Source organism: Muscardinus avellanarius (assembly GCF_963383645.1).
Source record: "Muscardinus avellanarius genome assembly, chromosome: 2".
In the NCBI taxonomy this organism is placed as follows: domain Eukaryota; kingdom Metazoa; phylum Chordata; class Mammalia; order Rodentia; family Gliridae; genus Muscardinus; species Muscardinus avellanarius.
This window is the reverse complement of record NC_137787.1, coordinates 41,001,716-41,024,973: the sequence shown is the minus strand read 5'-3', so window position 1 is coordinate 41,024,973 and position 23,258 is coordinate 41,001,716. Positions and strand designations below refer to the sequence as shown.

Below are 23,258 nucleotides of genomic sequence, written 5' to 3'. Positions count from 1 at the left end.
GCCCTCGGTGCACGGCACATCCCCGAGGCAGCCGCCAGGGGCCCCTCCGCAGGCCAGTGCCAGTTGGCTGGAGCCTGGGAAGTAGATCTTAAAGCCCCAAGGCGCTCTTTTCAAGGGGCCTGAAATCAAATGTCCTTGTCTATGCCAGAAATAACCTATGAGGAAAATCTTATCACAAAACAAGCAGCTCTCAGGCATGTCAAGGATTTTTGAAATTAATTCCTTAAGCTGATCAGGTGATAGAGGCTGTGAATAAAAGCACTCAGGTATTTCCACCTCTCTGTGCTAATCAACCTGTAAGCTGTTCAACCAACCACAAAAGAAACAGTATGGAGGAGGCAGCCTTCAGCAGCTCGCGGCCCCGTGCAGCGTGGAACACAGCACCCTACATGGCTTTCATCAAAGAAAGAAATGTTTATAATCATCTGGGTCTAGCTCTTAACTCTGCGTTTCATATTTGCTCAACTCTAAATAAACTGAATTTTCTAGGAATTTGTTACTCTATAAATTAAAGAAAGGATCTACTTTATTTTATTCAGAACTTTGCCAGTGTTTTTGCCATCTCTGAAAAGTCATGACTCTTATGGAAACATTGCTCATGACTAATGAGCTGCCTCTACACTCACTACCTGTGGTGGTCCACATTTAGAGTTGCCATATTCTTAGTGATATATAAGGAAAGATGTGTGTGTGTGTGTGTGTGTGTGTGTGTGTGTGTGTGTGTGTGTGTATGTGTGTGTGTGCATGTTGGGGATGAAACCCAGAACCTTGTGCATGCTAAGATGCACTCTACCACTCAGCTATACCTCCCCTGGCTTTTATTTCTAAGGCTATATAGAAACTACTGATGCTTTTCAGCTGAATATTTCTTAAATATAAACCAATTTATCATAAGAGAAAAATATATATAACTTATTGTGTCTTCAATGTAGCTATACACATATTAAAGTACATGTTATTATAAATTATTTTTATATTATTTCCCCCTTTATATACCCTTAGCATTTTACTTTTTTTTTTTTTTTTTTTTTGGTGGTACTGGGGTTCCTTTTTTTTATTTGGAAACAGGGTCTCTTAAGCCAGTGTGGCTGGCTTTGAACCTGCAAGATCCTCCTGTCTCTGCCTCCCAAGCACAGGGATTACAAGTGTGCGCCACTATGCCCGGCAATAGCATTTTACGTTTTTAAAATATTGTCTATTAGTTCTAGTATCTTTGAGTTTTATTTCAGGAAGAGGATGTTTCAAAATACATAAAAGAGACAGTGGGTTTGATAGAGTTGGAAAACATTATAGAATTAATTCTACAACTGGGGTCTGAGGTCCACCTACAGCGTTCACAAAACGTCAGATTCCTAGGTTCCAACTCAGACGCAAGAGGATGTTCTCGGGCGGAGTCTGGCAGAGGACGTTTTCAAATGGGGACCTGGAAAACCAGAAGGGTAAAAGCCTTATCTCTGGGAGCATTCCTTCAGAGGCCCTGACAGACAGCTGTGCTCTGAGGTAAAAACCACAACTGTCCAGGTCTTCAGAGGAAGTTACCAAAGCCAAGAGAAGTCAAGCAACCAAAGCAAGCTTGGGAGGCCTTCACCACTCAGCACCTGGACTGGCCAGGGTGGGGGAGGCGGCCCCAGGGGCTTCAGGAAGTATGATCTCTACCAAAAAGTATCTCTTCCAGCTTTCTACAAACCTTGAACAGCAGTCAGGAATACAAGTGGAAATCCCCAGCGTTGTGAGGAATTCCAAACACCTATCATTTGCATATGGCTGGGAACACTTGAGGGCAAGACAGGCATTCAGGACTCACGCTGCTAATGAGCCAAGAACCCTAGAAAAGTAACTTCATAGACAACAGCAAGATGGACGGGGGCTCGGATCGGAGCATCTTCTGCTTAATCAATTCCCACCTAATCAGAGAGCCCTCTTAACACAGCCTCTCCCAGGACACCAAATTAGCCTAATAGTGAGTGACTGAGGCAATCAGAACAGGATTGGTGGGAGGTGGGGAGGGAAACAAGGTTGGCTAGTGCTAAGGGGTTAAGTGGTGTTTAACTAGCTGTTAAATTGCAATGCTCGTCTTCTGTGGTCTACTACAGAAATGGTTGACAATGAATAGAGATGAAGGTGAAATGCATCAGAGCCTGCATTATATTCTGCATTCTGAACATGCCCTCACGTAGAATCAAAACTTGCTGTATTTCCACAAAGGGAAAGATCGAGGCCTTTCCCATCCCAGCCACAGGCCACGTGGCCCCAGCTTTTATTAATCAAAAAGACCAAAAGACCCCTCTGGCCACCTTCTCTTCCCCTCCATCCTTTTCTCTTCCCTGGGTTCCACACATAGGTCACCAACAAGTGCCTCAAATCTCCAAGGCAGAGACCTTTGGCCTTGGAAACATTTGGAACAGAAACAGGTGTTGTGGTTTGGAGCAAGTATTCAAGAGAAGAAAATACCACAGACTCTGAGGGAAGAATCCCTCCGTATGGAATTCTCATTTGCATTTCGTGCAGTCAGCAGTTCTTGGGTTTTTCCACTTCCTTTCAAAGGATAGAGCCTCATATCAAGTGCTGTTTGCCAGACAAAGAGGGATTTTTTTTCTTATGGTTTCAGGCTGGATAATATTTCATAACCACATGATTGCAGGGCTGAGCTTAGCAGAACTGTACTGAAGAGTGGATTGCATACCCGTCTTCAGCCCATTTTCAAAGACTGATAAAATATCACCCCTGGGGATTTTAGAGATGCCAGCAACAGCACATTCCCCTTTCCTAAGTAACAAGACTGTGAGGGTCAGCTCCTACAGCATGGCCAGGAAGCCCACCTTTCAATTAAAAGTCATTTCTAATGAGAAGAAGGCCTGAGAAAGCACATCATGAAGCCCAGGCAATAAATAAGCTATTGGTTCTCTACATCACAGTTAGATGACTCATTCTAAATCACTGCCTTGCTCAGATCACAACCCCTGAACAAGTCTCCATGGCTCCTTTCAGTCCCAAGGTGAACCCCAGATTCCTTAGTAGGGTTATCAAGGCTTCCATAAAGCAGTGTGTGTACTTTCTCTGCTTCAGTCTCCCACTGCGGCCTGAAGGAGCCCTCTGCCCAAAACTGCCCACTTTGCTGCTCCTGCAAAACCCTCGGTGGGCTTCCTTTCTCTTCCTTTGTTACCCCCTGTTCCCAGTCGGCCCTTGCCTCTTTCTCCAGTTCATCCTACCACAATGCATTTAAATACTAGGTCCAGCTGACCATGACAGCGCCTACCTATAATCCCAGTACTTGGGAGGCTGAGACAGACAGAAGGGTTGCAGGTTCAAAGCCAGTCTCAGAAACTTAGTGAGACAGGCCCTCAGTAACTGAGCAAAACTCTGCTTCAAAACAAAAAAAAAACGGGGGGACTGGGGGTAGAGCTCGGATGTAGAATACCCCTGGGTTCAATACCTAGTACCAAAAATGAAAATAAACAAAATGAAAACCAGCTCCAATCCTATATCTACCAGGAAGCCACTTTTCTGGAAATTTCCTACCTGGAAGCTTTCTCCTGGGGTTCCCAAGACAGTCATCAGCTGACACCTTACTGCCCTTCACCGTGGCTTCTCTAGTTCCACATTCCTCCCCCACCCCAGGTGATCAGGGATGCTCCTGGGTACTGTCTTAAACTGGCTTTTTCAGTACCTTGCCTGTTCACGGTACCAAGTGGATGCTCATGGATGCTTGGCTGAGATTATTTGTTGTCAGCCATTGTCAGTATAAGAATTTGGTCCTTCCTAGTACTTACGGTGTATGAGACACTTCAATTCTAGGTTGTTTTTTTTTTTTTTTTTTTTTTTTTTTTTTTTCCTGGTGGTACTAGGGGTAGAACCCAGAGGCTTTCTACCTCCAGGCTATACTCCCAGACCTATTTTTATATTTTATTTGGAAACAGGGTCTCACTAAGTTGCTGAGAGCCTCACTAAGTAGCTGAGGCTGGCTTCAAACCTATGCCATCCTCCTGTCTCAGCCTCTCAAGTGCAGGGATTACAAGCGTGCGCCACCACACCCGGCTGACACTTCTGGGTTTAAAACGTCTGTTTCTCCTTCTTTCTGTACAGTCATTGCTATCTCTCTTTGGGCCCAGGCATGGTGACTAGACCGCCACCTTGCTCAGTTCTTACAGAGGTTGATTACACTTGGTGTTTAAGAGGAGACTCCTACTGGGTAACTGGTAGGTTGGACAATCACACCAGGTCCCACAGGGCCTTGTGCAGTCTACAGACAGGAAACCGAGGGAGGTGATTAGTATGGAGAAAGGGGGGAGGCGGTTCCTCTCCACCTAAGCCAGCAATCCCTACCAGAAAGCATCTGGATAGAACGTGGGCAGATCCTGCTGAGGTCGGAAGACTGCATGCATCAAAGAAACAGGGAGGGTTTGTAAAAAGGCAGTTTCACTCCCCACCCCCAGATCGCCAAAAGCTGCACAAGGGAACCAGCACATCTGTTTCCAGTTACCTGTGCCTGAACCACAACTTATGGAGAGACAGAGATCTCGGCTGACTCCATGGTTTAAGAACTGACACAACGAATTATGTGGACACAGAGGGGTGGAGTCTACAAGCATTTGAAAGTCACTGTGCAAATACTCATGGTCTCCATTAGCCTCAGCAATGACAATTTGGTGGAATTGCACTGAACTCCACTGCTGCAGAAGAAAAAGCCACCCAGGGTCTCATCACCACTTGACTAACTCACCTAACCCACGCTGGCCAGTCACTGATGAACAGAATCATTTTACCAAGTAAAGCCACATGGAACCATCAGTCCCCAACATAGTTAAGATTTTCCCCCATTCCTCCTTACTACTATCTCCTGAAGCCTTTCCAGCTAAGATTATTTTCTGTATTTAAAAATGAAATAGCCTTAGCCAGATGTGGTGATGCAGGCCTGTAATCCCAGTACTTGGGAGTCTGAGACAGAAGGATAGCAGGTTCAAAGCCAACCTCAGCAACTTAGGGAGATCCTGTCTCAAAATAAAAAAGAAAATAGGGCTGAGAATGGTTTCATTCCCCTAATTTAAATTCCCAATAACACACACACCAAAAAAAATTCACCTTAAAGTATTAAAATATGCATTTACTCAATAATTATTGTCATCCAGGTACTTGATGGGTTGCACTTTCAACAGTTGAGTTTCTATTAAAAATGTAATTACTTTGTAAGAAAACATTAAATATTTACTATAATTAAAAAGTTCTATCATACTAGCAATTGTTTTTCTATTAATTTTTACTTGAATTGCTTTATATAGAAATACAGAAATTAATATTGAACATTCAATAGAACAGGTATTAAAAGACATATCCAGGGGCTCTGCCAAGAGACTGGCATGAAGTTTTATGGAATTCAATAAATACTTATTGGTCAAAAAAGGAACTGCATTTCATTTTGTTTATGCCTAGAGGATTTTATCATAATGAGCTTTTTTTTTTTTTTAATCCAATAGGCCTCCTATAATAAAAGTAAACCAGTACAGTATGGTATCACTTGTCCTGTATTGAACAAAGGTAACCAGCCTCGGAGACAGCAGTCATCAACGTTTCTCACCAGTTGCTATGTGCTGGCAAGAGAAATTAACCTATCCTGTGGATTGGGGAAATCACCAGCCTCAAAATGTAATATGATGGGAATCACCTAGGGTTTTGTGTGCCATTCTGGTGAAAGATGTTGACAGTGGGAAGGTTAGTAGGGAGGATAGAAAACACATAGGAATTCAGGACTTTCTGCTCAATTTTAGTGTGAAACTATAAGTTCTTTCAAAATGAAAACCTAAATTGGGCATATTGGTGCACACCTGTAATCCTGATACTTGAGAGGCTGAGACAAGAGAATCACAGGTTCAAGCCCAGCCTCAGCAACTTAATAAGACTCTGTTTCAAATAAAAAATAAAAAGGATTGGGAATATAAGCTAGTGGTGGAATGCCCCTGGGTTCAATTCTCAGTATCACAAAATAAATAAATAAATAAATAAATAAATAAATAAAGCCGGGCGTGGTGGCGCACGCTTGTAATCCCCGCGCTTGGGAGGCGGAGACAGGAGGATCGCGCAGGTTCGAAGCCAGCCGCGCGCGCTGGTTTAGGAGACCCTGTTTCTAAATAAAAATATAAAAATAGGTCTGGGAGTGTAGCCCAGAGGTAGAAGGGCTTCCAGGAACCCCAGTACCACCAAAAAAATAAATAAATAAATAAATAAATAAATAAATAAATATGGTACTGAGGTTCCTGGAAACCATTCTACCACCTCCGGACTATACTCCCAGACCTATTTTTATACTTTTTTATTTGGAAACGGTCTCTTAAGCCAGGACAGCTGGCTTCAAACCTGCGTGATCCTCCTGTCTCCGCCTCCCAAGTGCGGGGGATTACAAGCGTGCGCCACCACGCCCGGCTTGTGATGAGGCAATTTCAATGTGTACCTAAAACAGGTACGAGGAGGACACAGTCTGTAAAGATCCTTTGGAGGTAGGGCTTGGGGTGCGCTTGCTGCGGCGAGGTGCTCCCGGCTGGGCCTCCTCTCTGTCCACCCAGGAGCAGTGTGGGAGTCACTCTGATGCCCTGGGCCCAGCAAAGCTAGGAACTTTAAGAGCTTACATTAACAGTGACTCCTCTGCAAATCTTTCTACAGCCATCCCTGTCTAAAGTCCTCAGAATAAAAGGAACAGTAAACAAAACATATGTCCTCGTACACCATTTCCTCGACTAGTGCGTGCTGGGGGAAGCTGTTTCAGATCTGTTCATGTCATGACACACAAGCTCTCACCACAAGGTCTTCACTATACCTCTTTAAGAAGGCATCAAGAAAGAAATTCCACCTAAAAAAAAATCCCCATCCTTATACTAGAGTTATTTACAACAAGAAATTAATCACATCCTATTCCTTTTCTCTTCATGGTAAAGACCCCAGGAGGATGAAAAGAAGGTAAATAAACGGGGACGGATGGCAGAGAAAACAGTAGCAGAGACGGGCAACAACAGATCTTTAATTCATACCACAGTTACCGCCCATCGACTGCTGGGTAGGCCAGAGTCCAGTAGGTTAAAAAATGGAGATGCAAACATATTTCCCCCCACTGAAGTGAAGAACAAACGAATGGCTGAGCTCCACCTTCCCGATCACACTTTGATCAATGGACTCAAACTAGAAGTGAGAGGCTCAGAAAAGAAACTCACCCCTTCCACCTAAGAAGGAAAATGAAAGCGCTCGTTAAACACATCTGCCGCGTCCGAGCGAGAGCGCCCGGACAACTTCCCTTCAGAGAGCCCACTCCAGATACTCCTCGTGAATTCTTTAAGAGAAAAACTGAACAAAGCACATTAGGGAGGTATTTGGGGTGAAGGCCTGAGTATTTTGGGACTATTACCAGTGTCAAGAGTTTTAAAAGAAGAAAGAGGAGTCACAGTCTTGTGAAGATCGAAAAGATCTTCAAGCAAAGAGGACAATGGAGCAATGTCCTTTTGGCCTGGCACACGACGGGCTCCTCTTCTAGACAGACTCAGGGGCGAATCCTAATCTGGATAATGCACATGATATGATACTGGAACTACATAATAATTACACGGGAGGCACAGTGTTTATACATCGTTTCAGGCTGCATCCTAAATATAACTGTGGAAATGACACGTGATTTTCTAAGTGCTGTTTAAGAACAGGAGGGGCAAATAAAACACACCTTAAACTGAGCCAGGAAAAACACACCACCTCTACCTCTGCTAAGAATCTGCAAACTAAGTAACAACCACTGGCCTCAGTTTTCCCTCTAAAAGAAATGGGGATTCTCTTGTTAGCTTCCTGTCTTCCCCAAGTATTATGTTGTTCAGAAAACATCAAAGGTCCCCAGAAAGCTTGGGTTCCAAGTCACTGTTGATGTTTCTAAACTTAACACTCCGTTCATTTATTTACAAGACCTGATAAATAAGTATCTTCAGTCTTAATTATTTCTTGCTCATGGATCAGAAAAAAAGCTAACTTTGTTTTTTATTTTTTATTTTTTCTTTGGTACTGGGAATTAAATCAAGAGGCATTCAATCTCAGAGCTACACCCCCAGCTCTATTTTTTATTATTATCATTTTTTTTAAACAGGGTCTCACTAAGTTGCAGAGGGCCTTGCTAAGCTGCTGAGGCTGGCTAAGAACCTGCAATCCTCTTGTCTCAACCTCTCAAATACTGGGATCACCCTGGGATCACAGGCACCTGCCACCATGGCTGCATAAAGCTAACTTGTAGATGAACAGTGACATGTGTCGGGTGACCTCCCTTCTGCCCTCACCAACCAGTTCAAAGAGCCCATCTTCTTCCAAGATCAAACAGAGCTCCAGGACTTGGAGTCACAATAACTCAAATGATTAGAAGTGCAGGAGCAGGGAGGGGGAGATTCTCTTTGTAATTATAATGAAATGAATAATGAAAACCACACACATGTGTATGCTCACAGACACACACGTGCGTACTTACACTTACACAGAAACTACCAGACTTAACTTCTGAGAAAACTTTCTAGAGGAATGAGAAAGATAAGTAGCCAGCACTAATATTTTTAACTTCATAACTTCCATTTATAGTTAATTATATCTTCAAAATGTTTGTTTCAAGTTAGCTTCCTATAAAATTAAAGCCAATTCTAGACCTATATCAATCTACAGTCTCTACTCAAAGAAACAAAAAATAGTATTTTTGCACACAGTGGGAAATAGAAAACATTAAAATTTCTGTTGCACTCTCAAATATAAACCAGGCATGGTGGTGCACCCTATAATCCCAGTACTTGGGAGACTGAAACAGGAAGTTCACAGGCTCATGGCCAGTCTCAGCATTTAGTAAAGCCTCCACAACTTAGACCCAAATAGAAATAGAAAATCAAATAGAGCTCGGGGTGTAGCTCAGAGATAGAATGTTCCTGGGTTTAATCCTCAGTACAAAAAAAAATAAAAGTTACATGTTAGCTGTTTCAACATCCACATCTGTAAACTAAAAATCTAGTTTAAAAGGCAAGTGATTTAAAATATAGGCATATGGTTCTTTCTCTATAGTGATTCCTAGAGAGAGAGAAAGTCTGAGTACAAGCTAACTATTGTTTTAAAGGAGATTTTTTAAATTAAAAGCATACCAAGAAAACTAAGCTTCTGCTTTCTCCTGGAGAAAAGAGCAGCAAGAATTCCCATCCCAATCTAATTAAGTCTAGATCAAAGTACAACCCAGGTAATGTTGAGACTGTAAGAGCCTAACACTCAGCTTCTGAAGAGGACAGTCCTAAGCCTGCCCTGAGGTTAGAGCAGGAGTCGGCAAGCTTTTTCTGTAAATAGTAAACATTTTGCAACTTCTGGCTCCACTGCTAAGGCCTGAAGGCTGTGCAGACAATATATAAACAAGCGAGGGGGATGTGTTCCATATAACTTTATTTATGGTCACTGAAATTTGCATTTCATTAAATGTTTGCATATTTTAAAGTATTATTCTTTTGATCCTTTTCAACCATTTAATAATAAAGTTATTCTTAGCTTGTGGGCTACATACACACAGGTGGTGAGCCAGATTTGGCCTGTAGACCTAACCTGCCAAACCCTGGGTTACAACTGCAGGAGAGTGGGCAAGTACAAGTCATCTGAACCAACACTGTCACTTCTTAGGGGAAACTGAGGCCCAGGAGATCTCTTGACTGGCCAGGGTCTCACAGCCAATCCATGGCAGGAACGGAGGTAAGGAAAATACTCTTCAGTCTCTGGAAAGGCTGATTGAAAAAGTAAAGCAGTAATCAAAAATTGTCCCTTTTTTGTAGTACTGGGGATTGAACCCAAGGACATTCTACCTCTGAGCTACATACACCCCCAGCCCTTTTTCTTTTTTGTTTTAAACAGGGTCTTACCAGGTGCAAAGAGTCTCACTACTTGCTGAGGCTGGCCTGAAACCTGCAATCCTCCTGTCTCAGCCACCCAGGTACTGGGATTACAGGTATGTACCACCATACTCAGCTCAAAAATGGCCATCTTGAGTTCAAATTTCATGACAGGTTGGGGAGGGAGGAGTGACTTAAAGCCAGATGTCCCAGGAACCTGGTTCCAGTCATACAGGTCCCCAATGCCTTTCTTCCCCTGTGTGAAGTTATTTCTCTTCTGCGGGTCGCTAAGCCCATCCTGAAAGTTCTCTATCAGCCATAAGGACCTTCATTGGCCACATGACCCACCAGCCAAATTCTTTCCAGCCTTCTGAGCTGCATGGCTCTGGCCACTTTCTTTTGCAGCCTATGTAACAACCTCTACTCTCCAAGCCTAGAACTCTGAGAAATAAGGTTCAATGTGGCTGAAAAGCAGTGATCAACTTCAAATATTTGAAAAAGCAGAAGATAGCAGGTTACATCCAATTTTGTGGAAAGTTCAAAAGCATCTCTAAACGTCCCCCCCCTCAACAAAACTACATAGTCAACCTCCTTCCTATCCTGAATTCCTTCTCCTTTAAAATTTTTTCTATTTATTTTTAGTAGTAATTATCATTCTCATTTTTCTATGACCTTTATATTGCTCTATGACTCTATCATCAACTAAAATACATTTTCAGAATTAAAATATACACAGCCTCTTTAAATAGGATCTTACAGTTTTAAAACAGATTACACTTGTAATCCCAGCATTTAGGAAGCTGAGATAGTAAGATTCCAGTTCGAGGACAGCCTCAGCTACTTAGTGAGGCCCTTTCCAACTCAGTGAGACCCTGTTTCAAAATAAAGAATAAAAATAGGGCTAGGGGTGTAGCTCAGAGGTAGAATTTCCTGGGTTTCATCCCCAGTACCTCAAAAAAAAATACTAAATTAAGATTAAAATGACTTTTCACAATGTATCCTTCATCTGACTCTTTCAATTTTTTTAATCCCATTACATATTCTTTCAAGACTTGAAATTGTATGCCAATTTTTTTCAAACATTCTGCCTTGATAACTTTTTTCATGATAACTTTTTTATGAAGCCTGTTCCATCAAGCTATTTTGTTTTCACACACTTCCTCAAAAAGACAGTTATACCTCTGCAAAGAGGAAGTGGCGTTCTTGTGATTTTCAAAGTTCTTTTCGACAGCTGAAACTAAGAATGACTACAAACTCCTCCAGATCTTTTCAGCACCTATTAATCCTACCAGATCTATCTAAGGATATAATTCTCCAATCAAATAAAGTATGTCAGTTGAAACAATAAAGCCTAAATGAAAGAAAAGTATTTTCTGAAACTGTAAGATCCAAAATGTTACAATTCAAACCTAAGTATGGAGATTTTCACACAAAAAGTAAAACAGAGACTTCCTACAAATGTTGTTGAAGTTAGAGAAAAAAGAATGCCAAATAAATGTAGTGCAAAAAATAGCCGGTGTGGTGGTGCACAACTGTCATCCCAGAACTTGACAAGAGGATCACAGGTCAGGTTTGTAGATACAATATCCAAACTATGGGGGAGTCAGCAGGAAGACAATGATGCCATTTACTTCAAAAAAATCAATTGTGAGGGAAAATATGAAGTATAAATACATAGGTTTCTGTGTGTCTAATAGATACATAGAAACTAATCAGTGAAGGAATTTGGGTTCTGATTTAAACAAAAAAAACATTTCTATGAAATAAGTGGGGAAATTTAAATGCTGATTAGATAATTATTAAAATGTGAATATGGTATTACAGTTTTAAAAAAAAGAATCCTTTCATAAAACAAGGAACAAAATCACAAAACTGTAGCATTTTCCCAGGACACCTGATTACATAAGCCACTGACTCCTTCTCAAAACTATTTTTTTCTTCTCTGTTTTTGTTTGTTGTTTGTTATTTATTTTTTGTTTGTTTTGTACAAGGATTGAGCCCAGGGATATTGTACACCTGAGATATGCCTGAGTCCCCTTTTTATATTTTTTATTTTGACACAGGGTCTCACCAAGTTGCTGAGTCTCGCTAAGCTGCTGAGGTTGTTCTCAAACCTGCACCACCACACCCAGCTATTTCTCTTTCTTCTTACGTCTTCCTGTTCCCTTTGTGCCCCTTCAAAGCCCTCCACTTGATGAAATGTCTTCAGTGGAGTTGCTAGAATCCTTTTGTGATTGTTTGTCAAAAAAGTTCAAGATTCTGCTAGTTTTGCTGTTCAAAGAAATACACCTCTGAGCCAGTTACGAGTCCACATGTATTGACTGTGTTTGTAACCCAAGCCAGATGTTTGAGCATCTATCTTAGAATCTCATTTTATGTGGTTCTGGAAAGACCTAGATTCAGCTTATTCTTAGATATTTCAGTGTAAGATATTCAGGAGGGAATTTAGATATTAGAGTTGCCCCAAATCACTTTTGTTACGGTGGCTCTTTAACTATGTTTTTATTTACACTGTATATTTTTAAAAGACAACAAAAAGTTACCAGGTTTCAATTTTGTGAAGCAGCCACCATGTTTCTCCCTGGACTCGCACAGGAAGTGGGTACTGGTTGCTGCCTTCAATGGTTTCAGTGTGGCTTCAGACATGCTGAAATATCTTGGTTGATTTCTACATGTGTGAAAATTCTTCCAGAGCCTTCTTAATGGAGCCCAGATTTAAGAATACTGCAGACCAAAAGCTTAAGGCATCATCAGCTGCAACTTGAGTCAATGATACCATCACAAGTAATTTAGAAGCCAAGTGACTAAGCTTTTTGGTACTTCAGATCCTCAATATAATTATGTCTTGGGCCTGTGAGGAGAGTATAACACTCAGCCACTAATGTTCCCTTTCTTAGCCAAGAAGAAATTGTTTTCTAAAGAGTTCTGCTTTTTAGCAAAAGGTCTTATATCAAAGTTACAGAATACTGTACTTTTGCATATATGATGTTTTTAAGTATTGTGGCATCTCATTTGAACAATCTTTAAAAATATTATGCGGGGCCAGGAATGGTGGTGCACACTTGTAATCCCAGCATTCGGGAGCCTAAGACAGGAGGACTGCAGTTCGAGGACCACCTCAGCTACTTAGTGAGGCCCTTTGCAACTCAGTGAGACCCGGTTTCAAAATAAAGAATAAAAATGGGGCTGGGGGTATAGCTTGTAGGTAGAATATTCCTAGGTCCCATCCCCAGTACTGCCAAAACAAAAAATTATGTGGGAGTGCCACTGGTAAGAGAATAATAAAGTTGATGTTTGGAAATCTGGCCTACAGATACAGCTTTCTTCCTAATTAGCTCTATCAGCCTTCCTGTGACACAACTTTCCTGGATTGTAAAATGGGTATAACAGTATTTGTTTTATGGGGAAGTTGTGACAATCAAGTGGAAACTATTTTTGTACAGCAAGCAGCCCTTCACTGGCACTTAATAAATAGCCCCTGGATCTTGGACTGTCTCTTCATATGTCAGATGAAAGAGACCCGTTCATTAGGTCAATTTCCACTCTAGAAGAATGTTATTTTAATTCCTTTTTGCTTTATTTGTTCATTTATTTATTGGTACTGAGGATTGAACCAAAGGGTGTGTGTGTGTGTGTGTGTGTGTGTGTGTGTGTGTGTGTGTGTGTTTTAAGGTTAAAGATGGTCTACATCCAGACCTACTACATTATTTCATCAAAGTTCTATCCCACAAAAACCACCCAGGCTCTTTCAAGGGAGCCCTTGCTAATCCAGGATATATGTTTGTACACAAAATACTACCATGACAAGTAACTAATTTGACAATCTATTCAAGCAGGGGCATCTTGGACACAGACCCAGAAGGTCTTACCTTATGCTTTTGTAACTTTTGGAACAAGGTAGGTACAAATTAATTTGCAAAAGATCATACACAAACTCATTAAATGCAAGTCTCTGGGAGAAGGAGCAAAATGACTCCTGAGAAAGATTTCTTAATACACAAATACCTCTTTATCCCCTTATTATTTTGTTGGTGTATTTGTTTTGCAGCCCTAGGGATTAAACCCAGGGCCTCACACAAGCTAAGCAAACGCTCTTCCACTGAGCTTCACTTCCAGCCTTCCACTTCAGAAATTAGATATTTCTTTCCTCACCTCTTCTTCCTACCTAACAGAAACCCTGTGCCTCAGTGAGTCCAGTCCCCGGGTTACTGGACGGGTACACAGCATGTCACTCACCCTGTCTGCTGCCTGAACCACACCCTCAAGTATCAGTTGGCCTCCTTCAGGCTCCCTGAAGCCTTTCCTAATGACTCTGCTCATCACTGGGCTCCTGTTGTCCCAAATTAGTGCCCCAAATGTAGTCTAACCCCGCCCTGGTTTGATAGCCACTGCATATGCCACATGCATTCAATAACATTTGATGAGGATCTTCTGTGCATCATCTCTCCAACTAGCCCAGAAGCCTGATGAGGAAGAGGTCTCTTGTGACACTGCTCCTTCTTCAGGAGAACAGAAGCAGAGGGCTAAGAGGGTGCACCTCACAGTCAAGCGCAGCCAGATGTGACTCCCAGAGTCATAGAAGCCTGAATAAATTATTTAGTCTTGCTTGGCACAGTGGCACACACTTGAAATCCCAGCTATGCAAAAGGCTGAGACAGGAGAAAAACAAGTTCAAGGCCAGCCTGGGCAACTTAGCAAGACCCTATCTCAAAATAAATTTTTTTTAAGGGTTGGGGGTATGTATCAGTGTTAGGGTGCTTGCCTGGCACAAGTGAGGCCCTGAGTGCAGTCCCCAGTACTAGAAAAAAAAATTACTTAACCTTCCAGTTCTCATTTTCTTCATCTATAAAGTGAAATGATGCCCCCCACTCTCATAGAAATGTTGTTAGGATTAAAGATCCTGGAAAACTAAAGTAGCTACTACCACACTGCAGGGAATCAGGAGTTCATGAAGGCAGTAGCTTTCTGAAAACAGATTCCCTACAGTGAGAGAAAAAATTGGCACCTGATATATACGGGAAGTCTTCTTAGAATGTTAGAGCTTGAAGGAATTTAAAGCGTTCTCTGCCCAACATCTCACCTATTATAGGCAAAGAAACCAGGGTCAGGACTTTCCCAAAGCTATACAACCCAAGTCTTCTAATTCCAGCTCCAGTATCATTTGCTTTTTAACAATTCAAAGCAAAACAAAAGCAATTTAATATCAAAAGTCCTGGAGACAGTTTAGAACTGAGATTGAGTTTCCATGTGTAGGTCGCCACAGGTGTTTTTATAAATATCTTTAATATTACAAAAACTCTTTAAGCTTCCTTGTAGCAATATGGTCTTCTGGTATTAGAGATTCCTTGGAAAGTCATAGTGGATGGTTAAGACTCACTAGGGTGAGAGGGAGGCTACTCCCCAGACATGTGAAAATCAAAAAGGAAAAGCAAACATTGGGCCAAAGAAGGCTTAACCAACCCAAAGGTGGGCTATATACTTATTCACCTAAAGAGTACTAGATGAATTTTCAGTTTTCAAAGGGGAGGCAGATGAGAGGGTCCCTAAAAATTACGAATATCACAACTTAAAAAACCAGGTTCATAAATCACCAACTGTAACCTCTTAGGCTACCAACTTCTTTACAAATATGAACACTAAACTAATAAGGAAAAAATACCTGCTCTCTCAAACTCTGAAAGCAGCCAGAGACCAATAAGAGGTAAAAGAATAATGTATGAAAAAGGCAATATTAGCCAAGCCCCTTGCAACTCAGTGAGACCCTGTCTCAAAATAAAAAATTAAAAATAGTGCTGGGATAGAATACCCCTGAGTTCCACTCCCCCCCCCAAAGAAAGGTAATATTGGATTCTCTATAAATTGAAATAGGGGGAAAGAATGAAAATCAGTTCCTACACCATGGGCACCTTTTCAAGGAACCCAAAATGGACTTTGCTACCCAAACAGTGAAATTAGGGCCCACTGATGACAAATAGACCCTTCATAGCCCATCTGTAAGAAAGTCTGTGGTGCAGACCTCCAACGTAAAGACTGAGCCACACAGGGAGAGTGCAGAGCTGAGGCACCCTCGAGGCATCTGGTCCAGCGCTTCCTTCTACAAAGATGAACCTGAAGCCTACAGAACCTACTTTGGATGCCTAAGCATTGGGTAGCACACAACACATGCTCTCTCCCTTGGCTTATACGATAGCAATCCTCACACTCGCTCCATCTTTTTTTTTTTTTTTTTTTTCCAGTACTAGGGATGGAACCCAGGGGCATGCTGCCTCTGAGCTACACTCTCAACCCTATTTTTTTGTCTTTTTATTTTTGAAACAGGATCTCACTGAGTTGCGAAGGGCCTCGCTAAGTAGCTGAGGCTGCCTGCAAACCGTGATCTTCCAGTCTCAGCGTCTCGAATGCTGGGATTACAAGTGTGCACCACTACACCTAACCTCACCCCATCTTAGACTACAAGAATTAGTAAGCTTCTACCAGGTTGCTCCTGCAACCCTACAATCAGCTAATCAAAGCCCAGGTATGAGATGGAAGCCAATCCTGGACTGGCATGAGGCCATAAAACAGTCTTTCGTACCTGCTCCTGAATAGACCTGACTTGGAAGAAAATGACACGTCTGGAAGTCAAACCAGCATGTGGTCACTGTCAAGCTGGAGGCTAGCAAACAGCCCATGTGTGATTCTATAGTTGACTATACGACCAGGCTGCCTGGACAGTCCTGGGTCACATCTGTGCCAGCCTAATGTTTAATAGCACCCTGGCCATTCCCTAAAGTGTCCTGGTTCAGATAAAGTGATGTGGTCATCCTAATTTTACCTAACTCCTAATCATCTACAAACATTCAAAAATATTTCTTTGTTTATTCAAATACATGAAGTGGTGGCGGGGGTGTCAAAATCAGCCAGTTGCCAGCATTTTTCTCATGCAAAGGGTTATTCAAATAATGTTAACCAGCCAGGCATGGTGGCGCACGCTTGTAATCCCCGTGCTTGGGAGGCAGAGACAGGAGGATCACGCAGGTTCGAAGCCAGCTGCGCGCACTGGCTTAGGAGACCCTGTTTCCAAATAAAAATATAAAATAGCTCTGGGAGTGTAGCCCGGAGGAGAAGGGCTTCCAGGAACCCCAGTACCACCAAAAAAAAAAAAATCCACATTACTGAAATATAAGTGTTTTTAAAAATCTGTCAGCTCTGTTTCTGATACAACAATTGTGCCTTTCTGAGTTTATGTTTATTCTCTATTTAGAAAAAAAGAGGAAGTAAGTGTTGAAACACTTTTTTTTTTTTTTTTTTTTGTACCGGGGATGGAACCCAGGGGCTTTCTACCTCTGGGCTACAGCCCCGATCTATTTTATATTTTATTTGGAAACAGGGTCTCACTAAGTGGATGAGGCTGGCTTCGAACCTCTGCAATCCTCCTGTCTCAGCCTCCCAAGTACTGGGATTAGAAGCGTGCACCACAACGCCCGGTGAAACATTCTTTTTTTAAAACAGGTTCTACTGATCCAAGCTTGGCCCTGTGTGCTGCATATGACGTATGCTAGAGCAGCCAATTGCATTTCTAAGAGAAGTGTATATTTATTCAGAAAAGCCATTGGTCTAGAGAACACAGATATCAGTTATGTACACAAGTGAAAAAGACTAATGTGATCACATGGAAAGTTGAAAGATTGTACTTAAAGAGGTTACCTAAAGAGAATGCCAGAAGAAAATATATTAAAATTAAATATATTAATATTTTTAAATATATTAAAATGTCAGAAGTCATCTCTGCATATAGAGACTTCAGATAGCTTTAACTAACTTTCTTTTGGCTTACTGAGCTTCCCGATTTCTTACAATGAGTATAGTTTAGGTATTATATATTTTTTAATGACCAAGAAAAAAGTCACCTGGCTACCAAAGTATTCACCAGAGTGGGGAGGTGGCAAGGTGGCGCAGTAGACAGGACAGGCTGGGTTCAAGCCCCGCACAAGTCATGCAGGAGCAGAGGACTCAGAGCTGCTCCTCCTTCTGACAGAAGTGAGTCTGACTCCAAGAGGTAGGAGGACCATGAGGAAAGCTGCTTAGCCAATGTCTTCTCTGTAAATGAGCATGGGTGCCTATTAGCCCTCTGTCAGCCCTGCCCTTTCAACTATGAGAAGTATATCCTTGTGGTCAGAGCTGCACCTGCGAAATCAGACTGCCGAGGTAAGACAGTGCCCAATTACCTACTGGGCGTGTGACCTTGAACAAGTCAATTAGCCTCCTTATTCCTGTCTTCTCATCTATAAAATAGGAATCACACCACCACTTACCTCCTAGTGTGACCATGAGGATTAAGAGAGATGATTCACAGCAAGGGCTCAGCATACCATAAGAACACAATGAATGTAAGCCATCATTAGGCATAGACCATGAAATATCAGCCTCAAGCGCATTCCCAAAACCATGTAAGTAGGTCCAAAAAAACCAGAAAATCCCCCCCCCCTAAGGAAACCTTTATTTTCCTTTATTCTCTGCTGAAGAAAGGACTGTATCATAGTGTTCCCTTTAAGAGCAAGCTTCAGGGACTGATGGAAAAACAAGGGCAACCCAATAAAATGCAATGTGTCCCCAAGCCCTATGCTATTAGCTAGAAATCCTGCTGTCAACGTTACAGGATTCCTAGTCTCTCGCCACTACTATAGCTGCCAGCCACTGCCTTTGGCAGGGAGGTGGGTGACTCAAGGCTGAGCTAGGACTTGGCAAGGGACACCAAAACAGAAGGCCTCAAGGCAGGAAGCTCCAAAGACCACCTACTGAAGAGGTCGTTTGCCGGCTCTCAAAGACATGGAGCTGGGGTCAGTGTCATTAGCCAGCTCAGATACAAATAGTAGACTTTCCAGAAGAACTTACCATCCTGGCTTGATAAGTTTGGGTGGGAAAAAAATAAAAGAAGAAACCAGACTGAAGACAAGACCACCACACATTAAATCACTGTAGTGACCAGGCATGTTGGCACACATCTGTAATCCCAGTATTTAGGAGGCTGAGACAGGAATATGGCAGGTTCGAGGACAGTCTCAGCAATTTAGTAAGGCCGTCAGCAACTCAGGGAAACCTTGTTTCAAATAAAACAGGGATAGGGATGTAGCCCAGAAGTAGAACATCACTGAGTTCAATTCCTAATACTACATAAAAAAAAAACAAGATCACTGTAGTAAGTACAGAACATAAGGAACACCCACTCCCCCCCCCCAAAAAAAAAGCTTGATAGCAAATATAATTACAAAGTTCCATGGTTATCTTTTTTTTTTTTTTTTTTTTTGGTGGAACTGGGGTGGAACCCGGAGGTTTTCTACCTCCGGGCTATACTCCCAGACCTATTTTATACTTTATTTGGAAACAGGGTCTCACTAAGTTGCTGAGAGCCTCACTAAGTAGCTGAGACTGGCTTCGAAACTGTGTGATCTTCCTGTCTCCGCCTCCCAAGCATGGGGATTACAAGCGTGCGCCATCACGCCCGGCTTCATGGTTATCTTTAGCCAAAATGGATTACAAATATATGTGATAAAATCTTGTTTAGCAAACTTATAACTACTTTACTTTCCTGAAGTATAAATAAACATCTTCATGTCCATCTATTAAGAAATAATTATTATCATAAAAATTACATAGTTAAGTATGTTATTCCTCCCTATTTGCCAAGAATTCTTCCAATTTTAGTATAACATGCTGGGAAACCTATTAGTCCTGGGCAAAATAGGATGGCTGGTCCCCCTAACTACAAGAAAAATGTTGTGTGGCCTGTAAAGAAGAAACAAAAGAGACACGGTTACAAATGCAGAAGTGCTAAGTGTCAAGTTCCTTTGTTTGCAGCAATAGTTCCCAGTTCCTTTTCATAGTTAAAAAAAAAAAATACTAAAACCACAGTGGCCTCTCCTATCCCCCTTACTTTTTACTTTCTCAAAACAGTTGGTCAGGGCACGCCCCCCCTCTGGCTGACTGAAGGAGTGGCTGCTGAAGCGGTCACCAACACCACCCACTAAGCTCCGGCACCCAGCCACCAGCTCACCTCTTAACTTCATCCACATTTAAAGACCACTTACGATTCAGGTTATCAACAGCAAGAATGTATCCTCAAACCTCAGCACTCAGGGCTGGGGATATAGTTCTGTGGTTAAAGCATTTGCCTTGTATGCACAAAGCCCTGGGTTCAATTCCCAGAAGTGCAAAAAAGTAAATATTTTTAAAATTTAAGAAAATAAAGATTTACCTCACAAAATTAACAGGTGAGGGAGAAATAAAGAAGTGATATTTTAAATTGAGCCCAGTGGTGCATGCCTGTAATCCCAGTACTTGTAAAGGCTAAAATGGGAGGATTAAAAGTTCCATTTAAAGCCAGACTCAGTGTCTTAGCAAGACCCTCTTTCAAAATAAGGGGCGGGGGGCTGTGAGTATAGTTCAGAAATAGAATGTTCCTGGGTTCAATCCCCACTACTATAAAATAAAACAAACAGAAATGACCATTTGCAGTGACTGAGAGAGAGCAAGGTGCTCCCTACAAACTCCAACGCGGGGTTCCAAGCAGCCCCCCAGCCTCGGTGATAAAGCAGATCTCTTACAGGAGCTTAGACAAAAGGTTGCTGCAGGAGTACATGAGGTTAAGAGCTCACTTCTACCAACTGAGTTTCAAACAGAAAAGGCAAGACTATATAAGGAAAGAAAAACACACTTCCTGGACCTACAGAAACCATTTTCGCTCCCCATCACACCCCTGCTACCTAGACCACCTCCCACCAGTTTTCCTCTGGCTTTGCCCCAAGACAGACTGGCGATGTGTGTGTGTGTGTGTGTGTGTGTGTGTGTGTGTGTGTGTGTTCTTGAAGTTTACTCCCTAGGCTCTTTTTATGTAAGAGGAGATGAAACCAAATGAGAGGGGTGCATCTCTTTTTCTCCAGAGCAATGCCAGTTTACTGAGGGGCAGGGGAAGGAGATGTATTTAGAAACAATTTAAAAGACAAACATCTTTGAACGTCCTGCTCTGATATACACTGAAGAATGATTTCCTTTCTTTCGAAGACTAGTAGTACACTTTTCACTAAGTTGATCTTGGTTTACAAAAGACCTTCTTGTAACCCTTTCAACCCATCCAGTGAGAAGGTGGAGGTGTTTTACAACCCCTGGCAGAAAGCACAGGAGCTGGAGGACACGAGAGAGGAGTTAGTCTCAGTTCTACAGGCCAAGAGCCATGATCCTGAGGAAGACTGGCTCCATGCCAGCAGATCTTCTTCGTTGTTTATAAAATGAGGGGCTAAAGCAAAATCATCTTTGCATGTGTGGTAATAATGCATATTCAAACCATTTTTATATTATGCAGATTTAGGAATTAACAGACAAGGTAGTAATGTGTATCGCCAAAGTACACATTAAAATTGTAAGATTTTAAACCAAGCAAAGCCAGGCATTGTGGTGCCTGTCTCTATATAGTCCTGGTACTTAGGAATCTGAGACAGGACTGTAAGTTCAAGGCCAGCCTCAGCAACTTAGTGAAACTCTCAGCAACCTAGCAAGACCATGTTTCAAAGTAAAAAAATTTATGGTGACACACACCTGTAATCCCAGTATTTAGGAGACAGAAGGATTTGGAGTCCAAAGCTGTCCTTAGCAACTTAATGAGGCGCTCAACAACTTTGTGAGACTGGTTCCAAATAAAAAATAAAATAGTGCTGGAGGTATAGCTTGGAGGTAGAATGTCCCTGTGTTCAATCCTCAGCACCAAAATAAAATAAAATAAAAATATTTAAGTGGGTGGGGGTTGGGGTATAGCTTGGAGACAGATACATTCCTGGGGTCAATCACCAGAGTAAATAAAATAAAACAATCAAATGTCTAATAGTTGGCAAAGTATCAACTTATACTTTTAAATATTTAAAAGCCAATGAAAACAAATAGATCTATCATAATCTCTAGATGTTCTTCCTACTAAATTTAACAATAACATGAGTTTTAACTCAGTGGTTTATGCACCACCACCATCCCACTACCTCCACCCAAAAAGAAGCCTGTAAATACTTAGGGAAAATAAACTAGAGATTTTTATTCTATGGATCAGAACAAATCATTGCAAATCATTATGATAATCCATTGTATTGTATGGGGAGGAGGGGTACTAGAGGTTGAACACAGGAGCCTTCTCCCTCTGAGAGACATCCCCAGCCCGATTTTATCTTTTATGTCGACACAGGGTCTCACCAAATTTCCAAGACTGCCCTCGAACCTGCCACCTTTCTCAGCCTTCTAAGTACCGGGAGTGCAGTTGTGTGCCACCCACCTGGCTTCAATTGTATTTAAGTTACAGTGCGCTCCGGCTAGATACTAACTGGCAACCTTAGGCACCAGATGCAACACATTCGAGAAGTTTGGGATGTCTGATAACAGGGCTGGCACATTTGACCATCTATCAAAGATGCCTCTATGCTTATCAGGACCCCAAAATAAAAGTTCATATCACCATCCGTGAATATACGAGAGGGAGGAGCCAGCTATTTCCTTTTTTTTTTTTTTTTCCGGCGAAAAGAGCTGCGAAGAGTTTTGCCCTACAACTTGTTTGGCCGCTGAGTGTCAATGTCCGCCAACGAGGGGGGGACGGAGGGTGTCCCATCTCACAGACCCTCCGCAGGAACTGTCAAGCCGATTCAGCAAAGAATCCCACCCCTCCCAGCCAGGCCTCCGAGGCTGCGGCGCCTCGGCCGGGGAAGCGGAGCCACGGGCTGCGGGCGCGGCGCGGCTGCCTTCGCCTCCTGGGGGGACGCGGAGCCGAGCGCCCCCCGGGCGGCTCAGGAGGAGCCGGCGGCGGCATCCCGCGGCCGAGGGGCCGGGCGCCTGGGGGCTCCCCGAGGCTCGGGAGGGTCCAGCCCGCGCCCCCCACCCGCCCTCCCCGCCGCGGAGCCGGGCGCGGAGCCGGGGGCTGCGCGGGCTGAGCCCCCCGCCCTCCTCCCGGTCCTCCCGGCCCTCCTCCCGCCCTCCTCTCCGTCCTCCCCGCCCTCCTCCCCGGCGCCCGCCGCGCCCTTACCTGGTCGGCGAGTTTGAGCACCGCCATCCTTCCGCCCGGCCGCGCGGTCCCGGGCCGCGGATGTCAGGCCGGGAGCCGGGCAGGCGGAAGGGGGAAGAACCGGGCTCCCGAATTTGACAGCCCTCCCCCGGCTCCGCCCCCGCCCGCCGCCGGGAGCCGACTCGGGAGCGGGCGCCGCCGCCGCCCTCCGCAGGAAGTGCCGCTGCCGCCGGCCCCACTGACATCACCGCCGCCGCGGCCGGCGCAGGCCCCGCACCTGCCGCGCCCGCGGGCGCCGGGCCGCCGGCTCCCTTTGTCTGTGCGGGGAGACCTGGACTCGGTGATCCTTAGTGAAGAATCACAAACGCCTGTCTCTCGGGCACTTGGGG

At 43.2% G+C, this 23,258-nt stretch overlaps 1 protein-coding gene across 1 annotated transcript in view; it reads right to left on the bottom strand.

The window, feature by feature from the left end:
- ANKRD44 (ankyrin repeat domain 44) overlaps positions 1 to 22,917 on the bottom strand; it is a gene marked incomplete at both ends in the record, with an annotated part of 322,519 nt that extends 299,602 nt beyond the window's left edge. The window contains one exon of the mRNA XM_080689357.1: positions 22,891 to 22,917. Within this exon, the coding sequence (XP_080545483.1) occupies positions 22,891 to 22,917 (27 nt within the window). The remainder of the gene's footprint in view (positions 1 to 22,890) is intronic.
- Between the last annotated feature and the right edge of the window lie 341 nt (positions 22,918 to 23,258).